The sequence below is a fragment of the Carcharodon carcharias genome, chromosome 13, assembly GCF_017639515.1.
Source record: "Carcharodon carcharias isolate sCarCar2 chromosome 13, sCarCar2.pri, whole genome shotgun sequence".
Classification (NCBI taxonomy): Eukaryota; Metazoa; Chordata; class Chondrichthyes; order Lamniformes; family Lamnidae; genus Carcharodon; species Carcharodon carcharias.
The window spans coordinates 95809413-95829264 of NC_054479.1; the positions used below are offsets into that span (position 1 = coordinate 95809413).

At 39.7% G+C, this 19852-nt stretch overlaps 1 protein-coding gene across 6 annotated transcripts in view; it reads left to right on the forward strand.

Annotated features, from left to right (window-relative positions):
* The window catches only part of eps8a (epidermal growth factor receptor pathway substrate 8a), a 170172-nt gene extending 153900 nt beyond the window's left edge, over positions 1-16272 (forward strand). For all 6 annotated transcript variants that reach the window (XM_041201855.1, XM_041201857.1, XM_041201861.1 and 3 more), the window contains 4 exons: positions 1409-1625; positions 5281-5461; positions 10412-10544; positions 15266-16272. In XM_041201855.1, coding sequence (XP_041057789.1) covers positions 1409-1625; positions 5281-5461; positions 10412-10544; positions 15266-15379 — 645 coding nt within the window. In that variant the 3' untranslated portion in view covers positions 15380-16272. The remainder of the gene's footprint in view (positions 1-1408; positions 1626-5280; positions 5462-10411; positions 10545-15265) is intronic.
* The last annotated feature ends 3580 nt before the right edge of the window (positions 16273-19852 follow it).

The window sequence follows — 19852 nt, forward strand, 5'->3', positions numbered from 1 at the left end:
TTTAAAATGGCCTGCAAAGCACATTATTAGGAATCTGGCTTTAGGCAAAAATCTGAACAGAGTTCTGAATTTTTGGTTGTTTTTGTGTTGTTGGGGACACTGGATTACAGTTCCAATCCGATGCACGCAGAAAACGGATCAAAGTCTGTAAGGATTTAAGCATCTTGTTACTTCAGCAATATCTTGCAAGATTGGCATGTGGCAATTGAAGTCCTGCCCCAAGAAAGCAAGAGCAAATAAGATATGAAGAGAGAGTTCACAACACAATTCTTCAGTGCAGCAACTCATCCACCAACAGTGAGCAGCACCTCCCCAAACAACATTTTTGACAGAGTACGGGGATACTTCCTAATATCCGCAACCCTAACTTACCTCTGAATCCATGGGCATACAAGCTGTCCCACTCTCCTATGCTCTTCCCCAACCTGCTTTTTTCTTAGTCCAAGCAACCAAACTTTGAGAGATGTTCCTATTACAGGCACAGTTTGTTCAGAGTATGCAGTTATTTCATTAAACTATGCATGGAATTGTATTGTATTTAAATGCGTGTAATTGTGCCCCTAAATATACAAGGCTTACTGTGCATTCATTTAAGCAAGTTCTAAACTATCTCTGCACCTATAATAAAGACTAAGAAATTGTACTGTTTGTAGAAGCTACTTTCTGATTTGTTGATTTTCCTGCCGCAAGCCCCCACCCTGATTTGCCTGTTAATGCAGTTATAAATTTTGGCTCAGTAAAACATTGTTATACCAACAAGTCAAGTATGATGGTGTCCAGTTGAACCCCAGCTTGGAGTTGTTTACTTCTAAGTGTATGAAGTTTTAATTTTCTTTCAACTTACTTTTTCCTCATGCTACTCTTCCTTTGAGACTCCTCTAAAATCTACCTCCTTCATCAAGTATTTTTTTTTGATGCCACTGAAGTGCTTTGAGCCATTCTACAATGGTTAAAGGCTCTATGTAAATGCAAGATCTTGTTATTGAGGATGCTCCTTGATCCAATGTATCTTTTTGTTTGCAGCTAACAGCACATACTTCAATTAGAGGGACTTCGATTTTTTAAATTCTCAAATGGCACATTGCATCCAAGCTTTTTGAAACAAATGAGTAAATTACCCATGGTATCTGCAATAACAGGCAATGAGTTAATTACTGAAAAAAATATACTGGAAAATGACAGGGTTGATTCATTGTTTTCCAGATTGGTATAGCGAACTAGAAAAGCTAATGCTGCCCTTCATTATTTGAACTATGTTTATATGTACTGAATCTTTTCGATCTTAAATCCAAGCTACCATGATGATGATGGCTAATAAATCCCATTACAGCTTTTAGATTTAAGGAATTTACTAAAAGTTTTTCACTTTTGGCACAAGTAATAATTTTAAACATATTTTCGTCTGCAGAAACAGAAGATGGATTACATTGCAAGATCTTCTATTCCAATACCACCTGCTCCTTCTCCCCCACCAGCACATATCTCAGCCTCCCCTACAGCCTCATTTGCGGGTGGTGTAGTTAAAGGATCTTCTAGGAATATCAGTCGTCAGAACAGTAGCAGTTCTATCGAGAGCAGTGGTGCACAAAAGGATGTTCAGAAGGATGGACACACATTACTCAACCGTAAGTTGAGAGAAGCAAAGTTCAGTTCCATCATCTTTATTTTGCCAAACAAATAATTCTCAACTTATTCAGAACTTCTTAATAGATAATTATATATAAAATAAAACAAATGTGGTGGTTGTTGACTATTGCACCATTGATCGATCAGAAAATCTGGTACCATTTGCTAGCCCATTGAGGTGCTGCTCCATGAATCAGTTGGTTACAGGCCCTCGAGCTCAATTTAGATCAATCCATATTATAAATACTGGATTTAAAAGACATTTTCACTTACTGAAACATCAAATATCACTTCAAGATCAATCTTAAAAACTACACCAAGTTTTTTTTGTAGCCATTTAAAGTTTCTTCCCATGTTATAGTTTAATTAGAATATGTTAAGAGGACTTTGTGGTTATCGTGTAACTTTCACCTTTTTGCTTAGCATGCTCAGACAAAATGGTTATTATTTTTGGATATTTAGAATTTAAGGTTTAAAAAGTGCCTGTTGTTTTAAGTATGTAGAGTCAAGGCTCCATGCAATTATTGTTAAATCAGACCTATACTGTTCGTTATTCATTCATGGAATGTGTGCATTGCTGGCAAGGCAGGCGCTTATTGTCCTTCCCTAATTTCCCTTAACTGAGTAGCTTCCACAGTCTGAGAATTGGCCACACTAAACAATCTTTTTCCATTGATTTATATTCTCTGCTGCCATCACTCCCTGTCCGATGGAGAGGCCAGCCCATGTTCTGCCATCCATGCCATCTTGAGTGTTCTTTGTGCATGTTTTCCAGCAACAAACAAAGAACAAAGAAGCCTACAGCACAGGAACAGGCCCTTCGGCCCTCCAAGCCTGCGTCGATCATATTGCCCGTCAACTAAAACATTTTGCACTTCCGGGGTCCATATCCCTCTATTCCCATCCTATTCATGTACTTGTCAAGCTGGCTTTTAAACACCACTATTGTACCTGCTTCCACCACCACCACCACCACCACCTCTGGCAGTGAATTCCAGACACTCACTACCCTCTGCATAAAAAAACTTGCCCCACACATCTCCTCTATAGTTTTCTCCTTTCACCTTAAATCTATGTCCCCCTAGTAATTGACTCTTCCACCCTGGGAAAAAGCTTCTGACTATCTACTCTGTCCATGCCACTCATAATTTTGTAAACTTCTATCAGGTCGCCCCTCAATCACAGTCGCTCTTAGTGAGAACAATCCAAGTTTCTCCAACCTCTTCTCATAGCTAATAACCTCCAGACCAGGCAGCATCCTGGTAAACCTCCTCTGCACCCTCTCCAGCGCCTCCATATTCTTCTGGTAATGTGGCGACCAGAATTGCACGCAATATTCCAAGTGTGGCCTAACCAAGGTTCTATACAGCTGCAGCATGACTTCCCAGCTTTTATACTCAATACCCCTGCCAATGAAGGCAACCATGCCATATGCCTTTCTGACTACATTATCCACCTGCGTTGCCACTTTCAGTGACACGTTGACCTGTACATCCAGATCCCTCTGCCCGTCGATGCACTTAAGGGTTCTGCCATTTACTGTATAATTCCTGCCTGTATTAGACCTTCCAAAATGCATTACCTCGCTTTTGTCCGGATTAAACTCCATCTGCCATTTCTCCGCCCAAGTCTCCAACCGATCTATATCCTGTTGTATCCTTTGACAGCCCTCTTCACTATCTGCAACTCCTCCAACCTTAGTGTCGTCTGCAAACTTACTAATTAGCCCAGTTACATTTTCCTCCAAATCATTTATGTATACTACAAACAGCAAAGGTCCCAGCACTGATCCCTGCGGAACTCCACCAGTCACAGCTCTCCATTCAGAAAAGCACCCTTCCACTCCTACCCTCTGTCTTCTATGACCAAGCCAATTCTGTATCCATCTTGCCAGCTCGCCTCTGATCCCGTGCGACTTTACCTTCTGTACCAGTCTGCCATGAGGGACCTTGTCAAAGGCCTTACTGAAATCCATGTATATAACATCCACTGCCTTTCCATCATTGATCACCTTTAAAGTTTTGCCTTGCATTACCTCTTTTTTTTTTTTCCAAACACTCCCCTCCTATTAGCATCATATGTCCAAAATATGTGAGCGTCCTTAATATCATTGCCTCGAACAATTCCTCTTAATACCAGCTTTCTCAAACACCCACTCATTTGTCTGCTTGGCCATCCTTGACACATGTAATATCTGCCTGAGTCCTTTCATTTCAAATGCTTTTATTCTTGATGGCCTGGCTTTCACATCCATACATTATCACCAGCCACACAAGGGCTACTTCATTCTCTTAAGTGTGTCCACAATGCAATGACCCTTATGTCTGGCCCAAATTTCTTTGGTAGGTTCTGCATCTTCTATGATGGGTGACCCAAGATAGCAGAAGGTACCTACATGTTCAAGCTGAACTCCATTAATCAGAATCTGGATCATTAGTATTTTGAAATAGAATACCAAGGACCTTTTAGCTTTTTTGTACAGTTAGAGAAGAAGATTCAGCCCATGTTTTCCATTTATATTTTTCTTGCGTTGTATTCTCCGCATTTATGATGAACCCTTTCTGGCAGTTATTGTTAGGAAACTTCAGCTCCAATTTTTGGTGATGTTTAAAAAGGGTTCGCTGGCGTTTGTTGCCCGTCCCTCATTGCCCTTGAACTGAGTGGCTCACTGGGCCATTTCAGAGAGCTGTTGAGAGTTAACCACATTGCTATGGATCTGGAGTTACATTTGGGCCACACCAGATAAGGATGTCAGATTTCCTTCCCTGACTGGCATTAGTGAACCAGATGGGTTTTTATGACAATCAGTGATAGTTTCATGGTCACCATTACTGAGTCTAGCCTTCAATTCCAGATTTTATTAATTGAATTTAAATTCCATCAGCTGCTGTGGTGGGATTTGAACCCATGTCCTGAGAACATTAGCTAGGGCCTCGAGATTACTAGTCTAGTGACATTACCACTACGCTACCATCTTCCCTCTATTGGCTAAATATTGGGAAGATGTTTTCACTAGCAGAGGGTCCATACTAAGGGTCAGTAAATCCATTAGAGAAATGTCTTTACCAAGAGAGTGGTTAGAATACGGAATTTGGGAAACAAACAACATTGATGCATTTAAGGAAAAGCTAGATTAAAAACATGAGGGAGAAAGGAATAGAGGATTTGCTGATGGGATTAGATGAATTAATGTGGTAGAAGGCTTGTGTGGAGCATAAAAAACTTCTACTAATTGGTTAGAATGATATGTTTCTGTGCTGTAGATTCTATGCAGTGCTATATGTGAAACAAGATTCCTCCACTACTGCTTTCTGACAAATACAAAAATTGCACCTGCTTTGGGTGCTGAAAGGAGCAGTAATTTTTGTTTTTCGCTAATGAATAGGGCCATGACTGAGTTACGCTTGATGGAGATCTTGAGAATACTGAGAATCTCTTCAAAGTCTAAATACCTGTACCCCACTGCTCATTGAAATTTCATTGTGCAAGGCAGATTGGCTGAAGTCAAATGTGCTTTGCAATTATTTTAATTTATCGTTGAAATCAGGGATTTCATTGTATTGCAATTCTTTTTAAAGCTGACATTTTGAAAAGCATTGCTTCTAGAAGGCTACAGAACCTTATATTGGGTATTTTCTGTGAAACTAATTATAGGACGAAAATCTCATATGGAAGAAGTGCAGGATGAGCTGGCGCATAGACTTACCATTGGACGTAGTGGTGCACAGAAGAAATTTCAAGTGTTACGAAGCAACAGTTCTACAGTTGGTATTTCCTACGATTCGTCCCCAGAAGAAGTAGCAGAATGGTTACGATCTAAGGGATTTAATGCTGTGTAAGTACATATCAGCATCAAAGATGAATGAAGTACAAAAATGAAACAAGTCCATGAAACAAAACTGGTGAACTAGTTCATTTGTAGGCATAGTAAGTATCATAGTAGCATGATGACCCTGACTAACATTTATGAATGGAGAAATGTGTCTTTTGAGGCAAATTAGATTGGTTGTGTAGTCTTACTTGTTAAGGTATCCCAACAAACTGAGCAGGAGTGTCACAGATATCAGTGCTGGGGCCTTATATCAATTACTTGGATGAAGGGATCGAATGTATGGTTGCTAAATTTGCTGATGACACAAAGTTAGGTAGGAAAGTAAGTTGTGAAGGGGACATGAGTCTGCAAAGGAATGCCCTTCACTATCGCTGGGTCGAAATCCTGTAACTCCCTTCCTAACAGCACAGTGGGTATTCCTACAACACATGGACTACAGTAGTTCAAGAATGTAGCACACCACCATCTTCTCGAGGGCAGTTAGGGATGGGCAATAACTGCTGGCCTAGCCAGTGATGCCCACCTCCCATGAATGAAAAAACAGATAGGTTAAGTGAGTGGACAAAAATTTGGCAGATGGAGTATAATGCAGGAAAATGTGAAGTTGTCCACTTTGGCAGGAAGAATAGAAAAGCAATATACAATTTAAATGGTGTCCTGGTACAAGAATCAGGAAGGTTAGTATGCAGTACAACTGGTGATTAGGAAGGCAAATAGAATATTGCCACTTATTGCAAGGGAAAAGGAATATAAAAGTAGATTTTTACTACAGTTGTACAGGGCATTGGTGAGACCACATCTATTGCACTGGGTACAGTTTTGGTCTCCTTATTTAAGATAAGATACAAATGCATGAGAAGTAGTTTAGAGAAGGTTCATGTGACTGATAGCTTGGATGGGGTGCTGTCTTATGAGAAAAGATTGCATGGGCTGGGCCTGTATCCACTGGAGTTTAGAAGAATGAGAGATGATCTTATTGAAACATATAATCTTGAAAGGACTTGACAGGGCGGATCCTAAAAGGATGTTTCCCCTTGTGGGAGAGACTAGAACTAGGGGACACAATAAGGGGTCTCCCATTTAAGGCAGACATGAGAAGAAATTTTTTCTTCCACAGGGTCGTGGTTCTATGGACCTCTTCCTCAGAGAGCAGTGGAGTTAGTGTCAATGAATATTTTTAAGGCATTGAGTATTTATTAAGAGGTCGATATCCTTGACTAATAAGGAAGTCAAAAGGTTATCGAGGTTAGGCTGAATGTGGAGCTCAGAACACAATCAGATCAGCCATAATCTTATTGAATGGCGGAGCAGGCTCGAGGGGCCAAATGGCCTATGGTTGCTCCTAATCCCAATGTTTGTATGTATGTATTTTATTGCAATGGCTATCACAGAAGGGAAGCCAAAGGTATAGACTTATTAACAGTAAACAGATTGTCAGAGGAGTGGTGGGGCTGATTCAGGACCAAAATAGAGATCCCTTGCTGAAGGCTGAAGACATGGCTGAGATCGTCATCTTCTCCAGTTCCCTGCCTAAAGGCAGGCTCCTGGCGATTATTCGCCAAACCACAGCAAAATGCCGTGATTTTTTTAACTGCAGGTGGGGTGCAGAGATTGGTCCTGAGTCTACCACTGCCGGAACAGGAATTGAACCCCACGCTGTTGGTGTCTGATTTGCACACTAGCTGCCAAGCTAACCATGGCTGAGGTGGTAAATGAATACTTTGCTTCAGAGTTTACCAAGGAAGAGAACTTTGTTAGTTATATATCAAATGGGTATTCAGGTGGAGGTTATTAGTTGGGGACTCATCTGGGCTTTTATTGGAGGTGGGTGAAAGATGCCTGTGCTGTTGGAAGTGCATAGTATGTGACGTGTGTTTCTGCAAATAAAAGCTGTTAAGTGAATGAAGACTTGATTTAGTGTTCTTTCTTTCACTGTTTGGTTTCTAAGTTTTGACAGACCTTTGATCAAGTACCACATATCAAAACTAGTTAACAAAATTGAAGCAAAGGGACAGTAGCAGCAGAAGTTTCTAAGGGATAGAAAACAGTTGTGGTGAATGGCTATTATTCAGGCTCCCTTAACAACCTAGGATTCATCCCGTCCAAACCAGTTGACAATCCACTTTAATTACTGTCAGCTTTTCTAATACCGTCTCTCTCTATTTTCACCTGGCCCTCTATTCTGACAACCACCTCTTTTACAGTGCTCGGAATGCTGCTTTTTTAAATTTACATAATGACTTAGACTTACATTTAGGGCACAATTTCAAAATTTGAGGGTGACAGTGTAGCAAACAACAAGGAAGACAGCAGTAGAGTGCAATAGGACAAAACCAGGCTAGTGGAATGGGTGTGAATGGCAAGTGAGAGATGATGCATTTTGCCATGAAGATTGAGGAAAAACAATGCAAGCTAAATGTTACAATTTTATAGGGGGTGCAAAGAGAGCAAGTCCCAGGATTGTTTATGCACAAAGGTGACGGGACAAGTCAACAAAGCATTTGGAATCATGGACTTTGAGTAGAGGCACAGAGTACAAAAGGAAGGACGTTATGCTAAACCTATAGAAAAGACTGGTTTGGCCCCAGCTGGAGCATCGTGTCTAATTCTGCATACCAGACTTTATAAAGGATGTGAAAGCTTTGGAGATGGTACAGAAACGATTCACTCAAGTGGTTCTGGGATGAGGGATTACTGTTACGTGGATAGAGTGGAGGAACAGGTGGTCCTTAGAACAGAGAAGGCTAGAGGAGATTTTGATAAAGGTGTTTAAAATCTTGAAGGGTTTGAATGGAGTAATTAAAGAGAAACTCTTTCCACTGGTCTGAAGGGTTGATAACCAGAGGCCACAGATTTAAGGTGATTTGCAAAAGAACCAGAAGTGACATGAGAGGAAGCTTATTTGCACAAAATGCATTAGGATTTGCAATGTACTGCCTGATCGGGATGGTGGAAATAGATTCAGCAATAGCCTGCAAAAGGGAACTAGATAAATACTTGAAAGAGACTAAGTTTCAGGGGTATGGGGAAAAAGCGAGACTTCAAAAGAGCAAGCACAGACTCGATGGGATGAATGGCTTCCTTCTGTGCTGTACTATTCTGAATTTAGTGCATTCTTTCCATAAAAGCTGGAAAAGCATTGTTGTCTTCTTTGCCAGACAGCCACATACTCAGTTTGTGGGTACGCTTCACAAAGTAAACTTCAGTTGAAGATTATGTACTGTTATTTATTGTAAATGATAATACTTGAGATGAGTCCCTGGTAATTGAAGAAACTTCGCTAATTCCCCATTATGAGCCTCTGTTTCAGATATGTAGCACGTTATATGTGCAGAGTTCTAGCTTGCCACATATTTACTGTCTGAGACCAAAAGGCAACATAAAGCTTTCTAACAGACAACATTTAATTAGACATTGAGGTGCTGTCACATGTTACATGAAGTATATCATTGCAGCATTTCTGCTCTACTGTAATCCTTCAGTCCTCTGGCACCACAACATGTCAAAGGAGGATTGAAAGATTGTGACTACTTCTTCCACAGTTTCTACCCTTACTTTCCTCAGCAACCGAAGGTGTATCCCATCCAAGCAAGTGATTTATCCACTTTAAGTACTGCCAGCATTTCCAGCACTTCTTTTTTATCTTTTTTTTACATTATCCAGTAACCCAACAACCTCCTTGCCATAGCTATGGCAAAGTCCTCTTGGTGAGTGCCAATGCAAAATATGCTTAACATCTCAACCATGCCATTTGCTTCCATCGATAGATCTCCATTTTGGGCCTTTATCATTCCCACTGCTCCTCTGACAAGCCTTTTACTGTTAATATCCCCACGAAAGACATTTCCTTTTATGGTAGATGTCAGTCTGTTCTCTTACTGCCTGTTTGCACTTCTGATTTCCTTTATCACTTTGCGCTTTTTATATTCAGCCTGAATCTCCCTTTTATTATCAAGCTGGTGTGTCTATTGTTGACTTTTACTGCTTCACCCTGGTCTCTAAATCTTTTGGCATCCAGGGAGCTCTGGCTTCGGTTAATCTCCTTTTCTCACCCTCCCTTGCCCCTCATCCTGCCCCTTCTGGGAATGCACCTAAACTGTACCCAGACGAGAATGCCTGTCACTTCATTATAATTCTGCTGGCAGATTTTGACTCTTATTTATTTGGGCCAAATCCCTCATCTATTCTCTGAAATTAGCCCTCCTCCAGCTAAAGCACTTTTATTGTAGTTTGTTCCTTATTCTGCTCCATTAGTAATCTAAACCTTACTGATACTATGATTGTTATACCTGATATGTTCCCCCACTGTAACATTCTTCATTTCACCAATTCTTCGTGAAGTTAATTGTATATAAACATTTCCTTTCACTAAAAGCTGTACTACTTAGTACAATGCAATTTCAAATCCATTGCAATTGTTAGTTTTGAGCTTTTTGAAAATTTAGTTCCCTTTTGAGCACTGAATCTGAGTGCAAGAATTTTTGATTTGATACCATTTTAATGTATAATCAAAAAATTCTTAAAATATGGAGATTACCACAATTAATATTTCATCTTGACATGTAATTTCAAATAAGAACTTGCTGCTCTAATTTCATATCACGTGGTTTGGATATTTCAAAGCATGTCACAAGCAATAGATTATTTTTGACATGCAGTCTCTTGTTTTGAGGGCAAATATAGCAACTAGTGTTGTGCACAGCAAGGTTGCTAAACACCTTTGAGGTGATTGACTAGTTAATCTGCTTTTGTTGAAGGGCAGAGTGTTGGTCATGATGCCAGGAAGAGTCCCAGCTGTTTTTAAAATAGTCATTCATCCACCTGAACTGACAGATGAGGCCTCTGTTTTGTCTCATCCAAAAGACAACAACTCTGACAATGCAGCTTCTCAGTATTGCACTGAAGTTTAGGAAACAATATTATTCCTATTTAACCTTTTGTTTTGCGTTGCAGTACTGTGAATAGTTTGGGAGTACTCTCAGGAGCACAACTCTTCTCCCTAAACAAGGATGAGCTAAAGACTGTTTGTCCTGAAGATGGTGTTCGGGTTTACAGTCAGGTTACAGTACAGAAGGCTACATTGGAGGTATACTTTAATGCTTAATTAAACTCGTAACACGACTATGTCTATGTATCTTAACTAGAACTGTACACATACATTTAAAACAATTGGCCCTCCTCCAGTTAAGCTTTTTTATTCTAGATTGCTCCTTGTTCTCCATTACTGATCTAAACCTTATACTATGATTGCTATTCCCAAGGTAGTCTTCCACTGTAACATTCTCTAAATTCTTGATGCATTGATTTGGTTGATATTCACAGCCTCCTGGTTTTGGCACTGGTATCTCCAGGTGTTCATGTCCAGTTCTGTAAAAGAATGCTCATCTTATAGTGACAAACTACAGAATATTGCATGATGTCCACATGTCACTTTGATTTTAAATGCACATTTAGAGAAGAAATTGTTATTTTTGCAGAATAATTTAATTAATTGTCTGCGATGAAAAAAAATCTTCCTTCCAGAGTACATGACCCCTCTTATCTTTTTTCTTTTTGCACAAACTCCCATTCAAGTCTTGCTAATCTCCTAGATGTATTGTGTTTACAATGCTGCTGAATGTCGGTTATTTATCCTAACCTATATATCTGGGCCTTACACAGAGATGGAAGAATGTATATTAATCAAGACACTGATTTGGAATTTTCAAGGGAAAATGAACAGCAACAGAATTTTATCTTGCAAAACACAAAATCTCTTTCCCCTTGCTCTGCTCATTGTATTCCCCTCAATTCCCCAGTCCACTCACACTTCTCCCTTCTCTTCTGTTATGCCATCCAAGTAGGATTGCCATTTCCGTCTTTCCCCTTCACCACCACAGTGCAGTGCCATTGAAACAGGTGTCCAATTGTCTGTATTCTTCATTACTGACAGTTAGCATTAGAGTGATTTGAGAAGAGGAAAATGAATCTTAATAAGGAAAAATGCAACAACTAAAGAACAGAAGAGCAATAGCAAATGAAGCTAAATATATGACTTGATTTAAAGAAGTGTTAAAATGTAATTTTATGAGGGGAAAGAAAAAAGCATTGATGGTCTGCCTATTGTTCAGTTGAAAAGTGGAATGGGTTCTGTTTACCAGGATTGACAAAATTTGATGCATAATTTATGCACCATTTGTTACCACTTAAAATATGTTTTGCTGTTGGAAGTCATGCAAGCAAAAACTTCACCTGGCAGGAAGAATAAGTCCAAGTGATTTATTTCTCAGTTCGAGGTTTGTCATCCTACAGCAAACTCAAACTGAACACAACACAAGCACTGACTTCCACAATACCAAGCCCGTTCCCATCACAATTCCTGAGCCAAAGTCAGTATAGTAACTAAATCCCTGGTTTATATTTTTAAACTTTATGCAACAAGTCTGGCTAATGCACCAGATTTCTTTTCAGACATTTTGAAGTTTAAACTCAAAAATAGAATTTTTTTTATGCTAAACCATTGAGTAAGTGAATAATGGTTTTTAATTGAATAATGGATTGCTGTTAAATGACTTGCAAGTAAATTTTTTAAGGGAAAAAAATCTATATGAATCTTCATCTAATCATAAATCTCCTTCCTGTTCTATGTTGAAAGGTGATGGTATTAAGCATACAAATTAAAAGCAACATAGTGGAGAAATTATGTAGAAATCCTCCAGGGGAGGGGAGCAGGGGGCCAAATGGGATATATGGAACAAATTGTAGAAACATGAGAGAGGTTATGAGGGACAAAGAGAGATCTGGGGGAGGGTGAGGGGGGGAAGAAGCATAGCTGCTAAGGTTCATTGTAACATTAAAATAAAACTGCTGGTACAACAATAGCAAGAGGGTAGTTGTAGAAGGGATACAACGGATGAAATTACTGAGTGAGGTGCCTCAGGACTTGGTATTGAGACTTCTATTGTTTCTAATTTACATAAGTTACTTGGATACAGAAGTTCAATATGTTTTACATTTGACTTTTTAAGAATTACTTCTGTTAATTGTGGCTGCAGTGAACTGCTTAAAAGCTTTCTTCATTTTCTTTGGCTGGGTTTTTGTTGGCTTGTTTTGTGGTTTCTTGCTGTCTTCCTACTTGCAGGTGCTCTGCTGACTCCATGGGTCCTGACTATCTCTTACTATTCAAGTTTAAGTAACAGTAAGATTATACTTAATTTTCTTGCTTAAATTGGCAGTTCTTAGAGTCCTTTTTCAGGTCCAAATAGGTTGGATTGATCTTACAAATTGGAATTATTTACCTGGTCCCTGTTGTAAATTTCAACATGCGATTAAAATGAGGAAATGATTCCTAATTTTAAGTTGTTACAATGACTACTTCTAAAGTTTGCATCTGGTTTTAAATATAACAGGTTTTTTGCTAATTCTCATTGTTTATATTTATTTTGAAATGCAACCTTGCTTGGTCAACAAAAAGGAACCTTAAAACCCTTTGAGCACTGCCATTGTATGTTTGTTATCACAATTGAAAATTGCTTTTTAAAAAAAGTTAATTGTAATACTATTAAAGGATTTGTGATGTTACACATCCCCAAAACTACCTTTTAATGAATGGCCAGAGAAACCTGGCAAATAACTTGTGGACTCGGAACATTTTCAAACAATGGATTTCTTGGCTGGAAAACAAACGAGTCAGTACTCAAAGGGTAACGACTGCCACAGCAATGTATTTACATGTTTGTGCTCCACATTTCTCCCATACCCTACACCCTAAAATAACTTCCTTAGTTGTTACCTCTTCTGTGAAAAAAAATTAGGACAGTAATGTTTGCCTAAGGTACTTGCATTGGTAACAAAAAATTATATCTTTCTCCTTTTTCCACCATAGGTGGTTTTGCCAGTCTTTCTTAAAAACTGATTCTGATAAGCTCACCTATATATACATTAATTTCCCTGACAGTTTATAAAAACAATCCTAAATTTTATTGTGTTGGAGGGAAATTAGGATGGGGAACAAGCTTTTATTTATATTTTTTAACAAGTAAATTTCCCAAATAACTCCTGAACTCTCTCGCAAACCCTTCATTTTGGAAATAGATATGGAAATATTAGTATCAATGCAGCCATAATCTGCACTGCTACCTTGGAGCAAAAAATATTCCCAGTTTAATGAAAGGAAAATTATATTAACAATGGAGATACCTGAATAGCTGACATGGTTTGTATACAATGTATTTGTAACTTCACAAGAGATTACTTGGGGTTTAATTTTTTTTTTTAAATCCTACCGATCAGGCTCTTGTATTAAGGTCCTTCTTCCCAAATGCTCTAAAAATATTTTGACTGGCTATAGGATGCTGTCACAATCCCTTTTTTGCTGTTTCTGTACTGCTATGTTTGTGCATTTAGTTGTAATATAGGTCCTGAATTAGTCTAAGAAGTTCTTTCTAAGTTCCAGACTTTCTACAATATTACAATATACAATATAACAGTGCATCACATTGTGATTAACCATAATGCCTTCCAAAATCTAATCAAACCTGCTACAAGAAGAATGGTTGTGAGCTGCCCTTCAGAGAATAGCTGGCACTTAGGAAACCAGATCACAAACTCAAAACCACTTCTTCAGTCGGCAGATGGTGGGCTGGATGGGAGCAAGGGAAAAATAAGAAGTCTAGTCTTTTGAAAGTCTAGTGACTTTTCATTGTGGCAGTGGGGTTATAAAAGTAGAGGAGGTGTATTGCTAAGAATTAGCACTCACTTCGTAGATAGGGGTATTGTGGTTGTTGGGCTGGACTAATGATCTAAGTTCAAATTCCAGTTTATTAAATAAATCTGGAATAAAAAGTTAGTATCAACAATGCTGACCATGAATCTACCAGATTATAATTTTAAAACTCATCTGGTTCATAATGCCCTTTCGTCCTTTCTTGGTCTGGCCTGTACATGACTGCAGACTCTCAACAACGTAGTTGACTCTTAATGGCCCTCTGAGATAGCATAGCAAGACAGTCTGTTGTATAATGACGGGCAATAAATGCTGGCTGTGCCAAAGGCACCCACATCCAGTGAATGAATAAAAGGAAACCCAGCCTTTTAGCCAGTTATACCTCACAGCTCTCTTGGAATAAGTGATGCATAAAATTTGATCATTAAAGCTATAACCAATAGATGGCACTCTGATCACTTTCATAAATGAACTTACTGTGAGTGGAAACTCAAAGACCAAATGGATGGTTATAGAAAGTTAGCTGTTTCGATATATATAAGCTTGTATCCATTTAAATAAGAATTGGAGAAACTTACAGGCCCATTGTGCCTGTGCCAACTCTTTGAAACAACTCTCCAGTTTCAAGATTAACAGTCTTTCATTGCTATGTACAATGTTTACTATGTACATAAGTGCAAAATACTATGTAAGGTCAGTCGGCAGAAAGACTAGGTGAAATTGCTAATTGTGCAGTCACCATAGAGCTGGCATTGATTGATACATATTAATAAAAACTTAATAGTCCAGTAAATCTGTCTGGAAAAACAGATTGTTCAATTTACACAGAGGCAAATTGATAACCATTGAGGAAATATCTTAAATATGATTTGGTAACCCTAAATTAGAGAACTGGTTTAAAATGCAAGAAAATACAAATTAAAGTTCAGTTTATACATGTGGAGAAAAACTAATGCATGTGTAAGAGAGCATTTAAATACAAGTACAATGAGTTACTAAATTCATGCTAACTTGAAGTTCTCCACTCCTCTCCTCATTCCTCTAACCCCTCACCTCTGCCCCTGGACTATCCACAATTTTAAAACTTGTATATTTAATTTCAGGATAAACGTGGGACCTCAGAATTGGAAGAGATTATGAAGCGGAGGCAAGAAAAACTCAGTGCTGCTGGTTGTGACTCTGGAGTAGAATCTTTTGACGAAGGAAATAGTCATTAGTGAAGTGTCATTACCTTGAAACTTTTTGATTTTAGGAAGCCACTGAGCGATCATCTGAGTTTTTAGAAATTATGCGCAGAAGGCACAAATTGATGGACCAGTGAAGGACGTCTCCCAAAAGGACAAGATTTAATGAACACATTTTGCTGAGTTTTACTACTGTGGGGTAGAACAGAATTATGTAAAAATATCGTTGTGACTCCATTAAAATTAAGCATATCTTTTGCAATCACATGTTGATTGTAATCCTTGGTGAATATACTTTAATATTCTGCTCAGTTTATTGTAATGAGACTTAATGCAGTAAACTTGGTTTGTCATGTTCTGTAGTGGAATGATAAAAGGGAATAGGATTGAGTCAGTGTTGTCTTAGATTTAAATTCAGATCTGTAAGATTGTTTTGATAATGAGACAAATAGATGGGGCTCTTTCTGTGACTGGTATTTAATGTACAAATGTCATTGTGGAAGATGCAATTGATCTAATGAAGCAATCTCTTTTTCATATTAAATACACAATTCTGGTCTTAAAACTTGACCAGAAAGTTGTACTTCAAAAGATGACTACAACCCCACTGCCCTTGGCATGGGACCTGTTGATTTAGAAATGTATCACTGACATCCCCCCCCACACCCCACTTCCTCCATGTAATGTCATATCTATGTTACGTACAGACACTAAAAGATTTCACATGCAAATAGTTTATTTCACTGTTTGAACTTTAAATATTGTTATCTTGCTGTAATTTTATGAAAACTTGTTGAACTGAAGAATGTTGTACATTTGAGAACTTAAATCCATTTGGAAGGATTTGATATTGTATTTATATAGTTTCATGGTGCCTTTTTCCACAAAATTCAGCTATAATTCTGAAATAAATAGTATTTACTGCTCACACTGTTCACTTAAAATTAGACTAATTGATCTCTCTCAGTGATGCTTAGACAACATTTGTAATGCTTTTGCGAATTGCAATACATTTGGAGTCCCTTTGGATTGTGCGGTTAATAGTTTGAAGCTGGCTCCATGTTGGCAGCAATTATGATATTATTTAAGCATAAGTTAGATTTAAAGTCTTACAGTATTCAAGCAGCAGTTCTTAAAGTACATTTGAGAACTACGTTACCCACTGTTTTTCTCTAGTGGAAGGTGTGAGTCATTCCTTGTTCTTTCTATGCTTCTAAGTGCTGCCACCTGTCTGGTGTCAATCCTGGCTTTTATGGAAGCATAAAACTATAAAGATATTACATGTTTAAGTGAATAGAGAAAACTGTGCAAATGGATTTCAATGTAGGCAAATGTGAGGTCATCCACTTTGGACCTAAAAAGGATAGAACAGGGTAGAATGGTGCACAGCTAGTGAAGATCCAAAGAGACTTTGAGGCCCAAGCACACAGATCATTGAAATATCCTGAACAAGTACATTAAATAATTAACAAGGTTAATGGAATGCTGGCCTTTATAGCAAAAGGATTAAGACGCAAGGTGCTAGACGTCATGCTTCAGCAATTCTGGGCACCACACCCGAGGAAGGATGTTTTGACCTTGGAGGGAGTGCAGTACAGGTATACCAGAATGATACCAAATCTTCAAGGGTTAATTAATCAGGAGAGTTTACACAAACCACAGTTGTACTCCTGGGTGATTAAAAAGTGAAGGGCCAGTTTGACTGAAGTTTTCAAGATATTAAGGAGACAGAATTTCTCTCTCTCCAAGCTATTTCCATTGGTTGAGGAGTCCAGGATTAGGGGGCATAGACTTAAAGTTGGACCCAAACCTTTCAGGAATGAAATTGGGAAACACTGCTAGGTCATAAGGGTAGTGGAAATTTGGAACACACTCCTGCAAATGACAATTGATGCTAGATTGATTGTTAATTTTAAATCAGAGATAGATATAGCAAAAACCACAGGCCCTGACAAAGTCCTGGCTGTAGTACTCATGAACTAGTTGCACAAGTTGTTCCCAGTACAGCTCCAACACTGATGTCTACCCAACAATGGAAAATTGCCCAGGTATGTCCTGTCCACAAAAAAATCAGAACAAATCAGATCCAGCAAATTGCCACTCAGCCAATTCTCAATTATCAGCAAAGTGATGGAAGGTATCATCAACAGTGCTATCAATGACACTTAGCAACAGCCTGCTCACAATTGCTCAGTTTGAGTTCTAGAAGGGTTACTTAGCTCCAGACCTATTTACAGCCTTGATCTAAACATGACCAAAAGAGCTGAATGCCAGAAATCAGGTGAAAGTGCTTGCCCTTGATATTAAGGCAGCATTTGACCCAGTTTGGTATCAAAGAGCCCTAATAAAATTGCGGTCAATGGGAATCAGGAAAGACTCTCCGGTTGTTGGAATCATACTGAGCAGAGAGGAAGATGGTTATGGTTGTTGGAGACCAAACACCTCTGCCATTTCTGCATTTGTTTCTCTGGTTGTACCCTAGGACCAACCACTTTCAGCTGTTTCATCAATTACCTTCCCTCCGTCACAAGGTTAGAAGTGGGGGTGTTCACTGATGATTGCAACAACTCCTAAGATACTAAAGCAGTCTGTGCCCACATGGATCAAGACCTGGATAACATTTAGGCTTGGGCTAATAAGTGGCAAATAACATTCGCACCACATAAGTGTCAGGCAATGACTCTCTCCAACAAGAGAGAATCCAACCATCTCCCCTTGACCTTTGACAGCATTGCCATCACTGAATTCCTCACCATCAATATCCTGGGGTTACCATTGACCAGAAACTTAATAGGAGCAACCATATAAATATTATCATTACAATAGTAAGTTTGAGACTGGGAATTCTGTGGCAGGTAACTCCCAAAGTCTGTCCACCATCTACAAGGCACAAGTCAGGAGTTTGATTAAATACTCGAGCAGGATTTTACCCTTGGTGTGTGACTGTGAGCCCGACAGGCCCATGCAGGAAATAAAATGCATTGATGTCTGACGAGCGTCCCGACGTCAACGCGCGCACTCGCGATATTAATTAAGTGGTCAGTTAAGGCCCTTGAGAGACCAATTGACTCTGAGTTTATGTAGCCCTTGTGATTTTTCAGGCTGTCGCACAGGCAAAACGGGCAGGCCACAATTTGCAAAATCTCATCCATGGGCTGGACGAGGGGGTCAGTGGTCTTCACAAAGTCTGAGGTGCAGTGACAAAGGAGGCTCCATTTCTCAAGGGAGACAGTGACCTCCATCTGTCAGAGGATAGGACCTGAGATCAGCTCTAACTGTGTGGGTGGATACCCCAGGCCAGTGGCTGTGAAGGTCACAGTGGCCCTAAACTTCTATGCCTCTGACCCCATCCAGGGCTCAGTGGGGGATCTATGTGGAGCCTCCCAATCACCTGTCCACAGTCGCGTCAAATTGGTGACAGAAGCTCTGTTCTGGCATGCATTGATTTTCTTTCATTACTGTATGGACGAAGCCAGCCAGGCTGAGCGAGGCAGAGGATTGGCAGCGATTACTGGGTTCCCCGTATCCAGGGTATAATTGACTGCACACATGGCCATCAAGGTGCCAGTGGGTGAGCCAGGAGCCTTCATCAACAGGACGGGATTCTACTCCATGAACATGCAGATAGTGTGTGACCATAGGATGCTGATTCTACAAGTGTGTGCAAGGTACCTGGCAGCTCCCATGATGCTTACATCCTGGGACACTCTCAGATGCTGAGGCTCTTCAGTGCTCCAGTCCAGCTGGTTGGATGGCTGCTGGGTGATAAGGGCTATCTGCTCAAAAGGTGACTCATGATGCCTCTCCGCCACGCAAAAACAGAGGCTCAGCAGCAGTACAATAGGAGCCATGCCTCCAAAAGGGCAGTGGTAGAAAGAACGATCAGTCTCCTCAAGATGCGCATCCGATGCCTGGGCCATTCATGAGGTGCACTGCAATGCCCTCCAGATCGTGTGTCAGTGATAGTGGCTGCATGTTGTCCTCTCCACAATCTGGCACTGGAAAGGGGATGCAGTGGAGGAAGACGATCTTGACGTAGCTCACAGGCAACAGGTGATGAGTCCAGTAGTGAGCCTGAGGACGAGCACGCTCAGGAGAATGCTGAGGGGATAGACGCTGGCCTGGGCAACCTCCAGGGAGGCAGAGACACCTGGGAGGCTTTGATCCAATGCTCCTTTAGCTAACCTACCAAAGAACCAGCACCACATGCCAGGACTGCAGACTCCCTATTCGATCCCTGACGGGACCATAAACAGTGTGTCAGTGCAATAAAGTTTAAGGAGTCACACGTCCATCATAACATCATGGCTTACCCCGCACCTACAGACCAAATGAGGCATCCAAATGCCAGTTGCAAAAATCTCATTTATTTTGAAGGACAAACATAGCAGAAATGACCATTCATCGGTGTTTTACATCACACCATTATAAAAAGCAGAAAAATGGGGGAAACAAATATCACCCATGATAAGCCCATGTTGTGCTTAAGGTGCTTTAAGTTTTCGT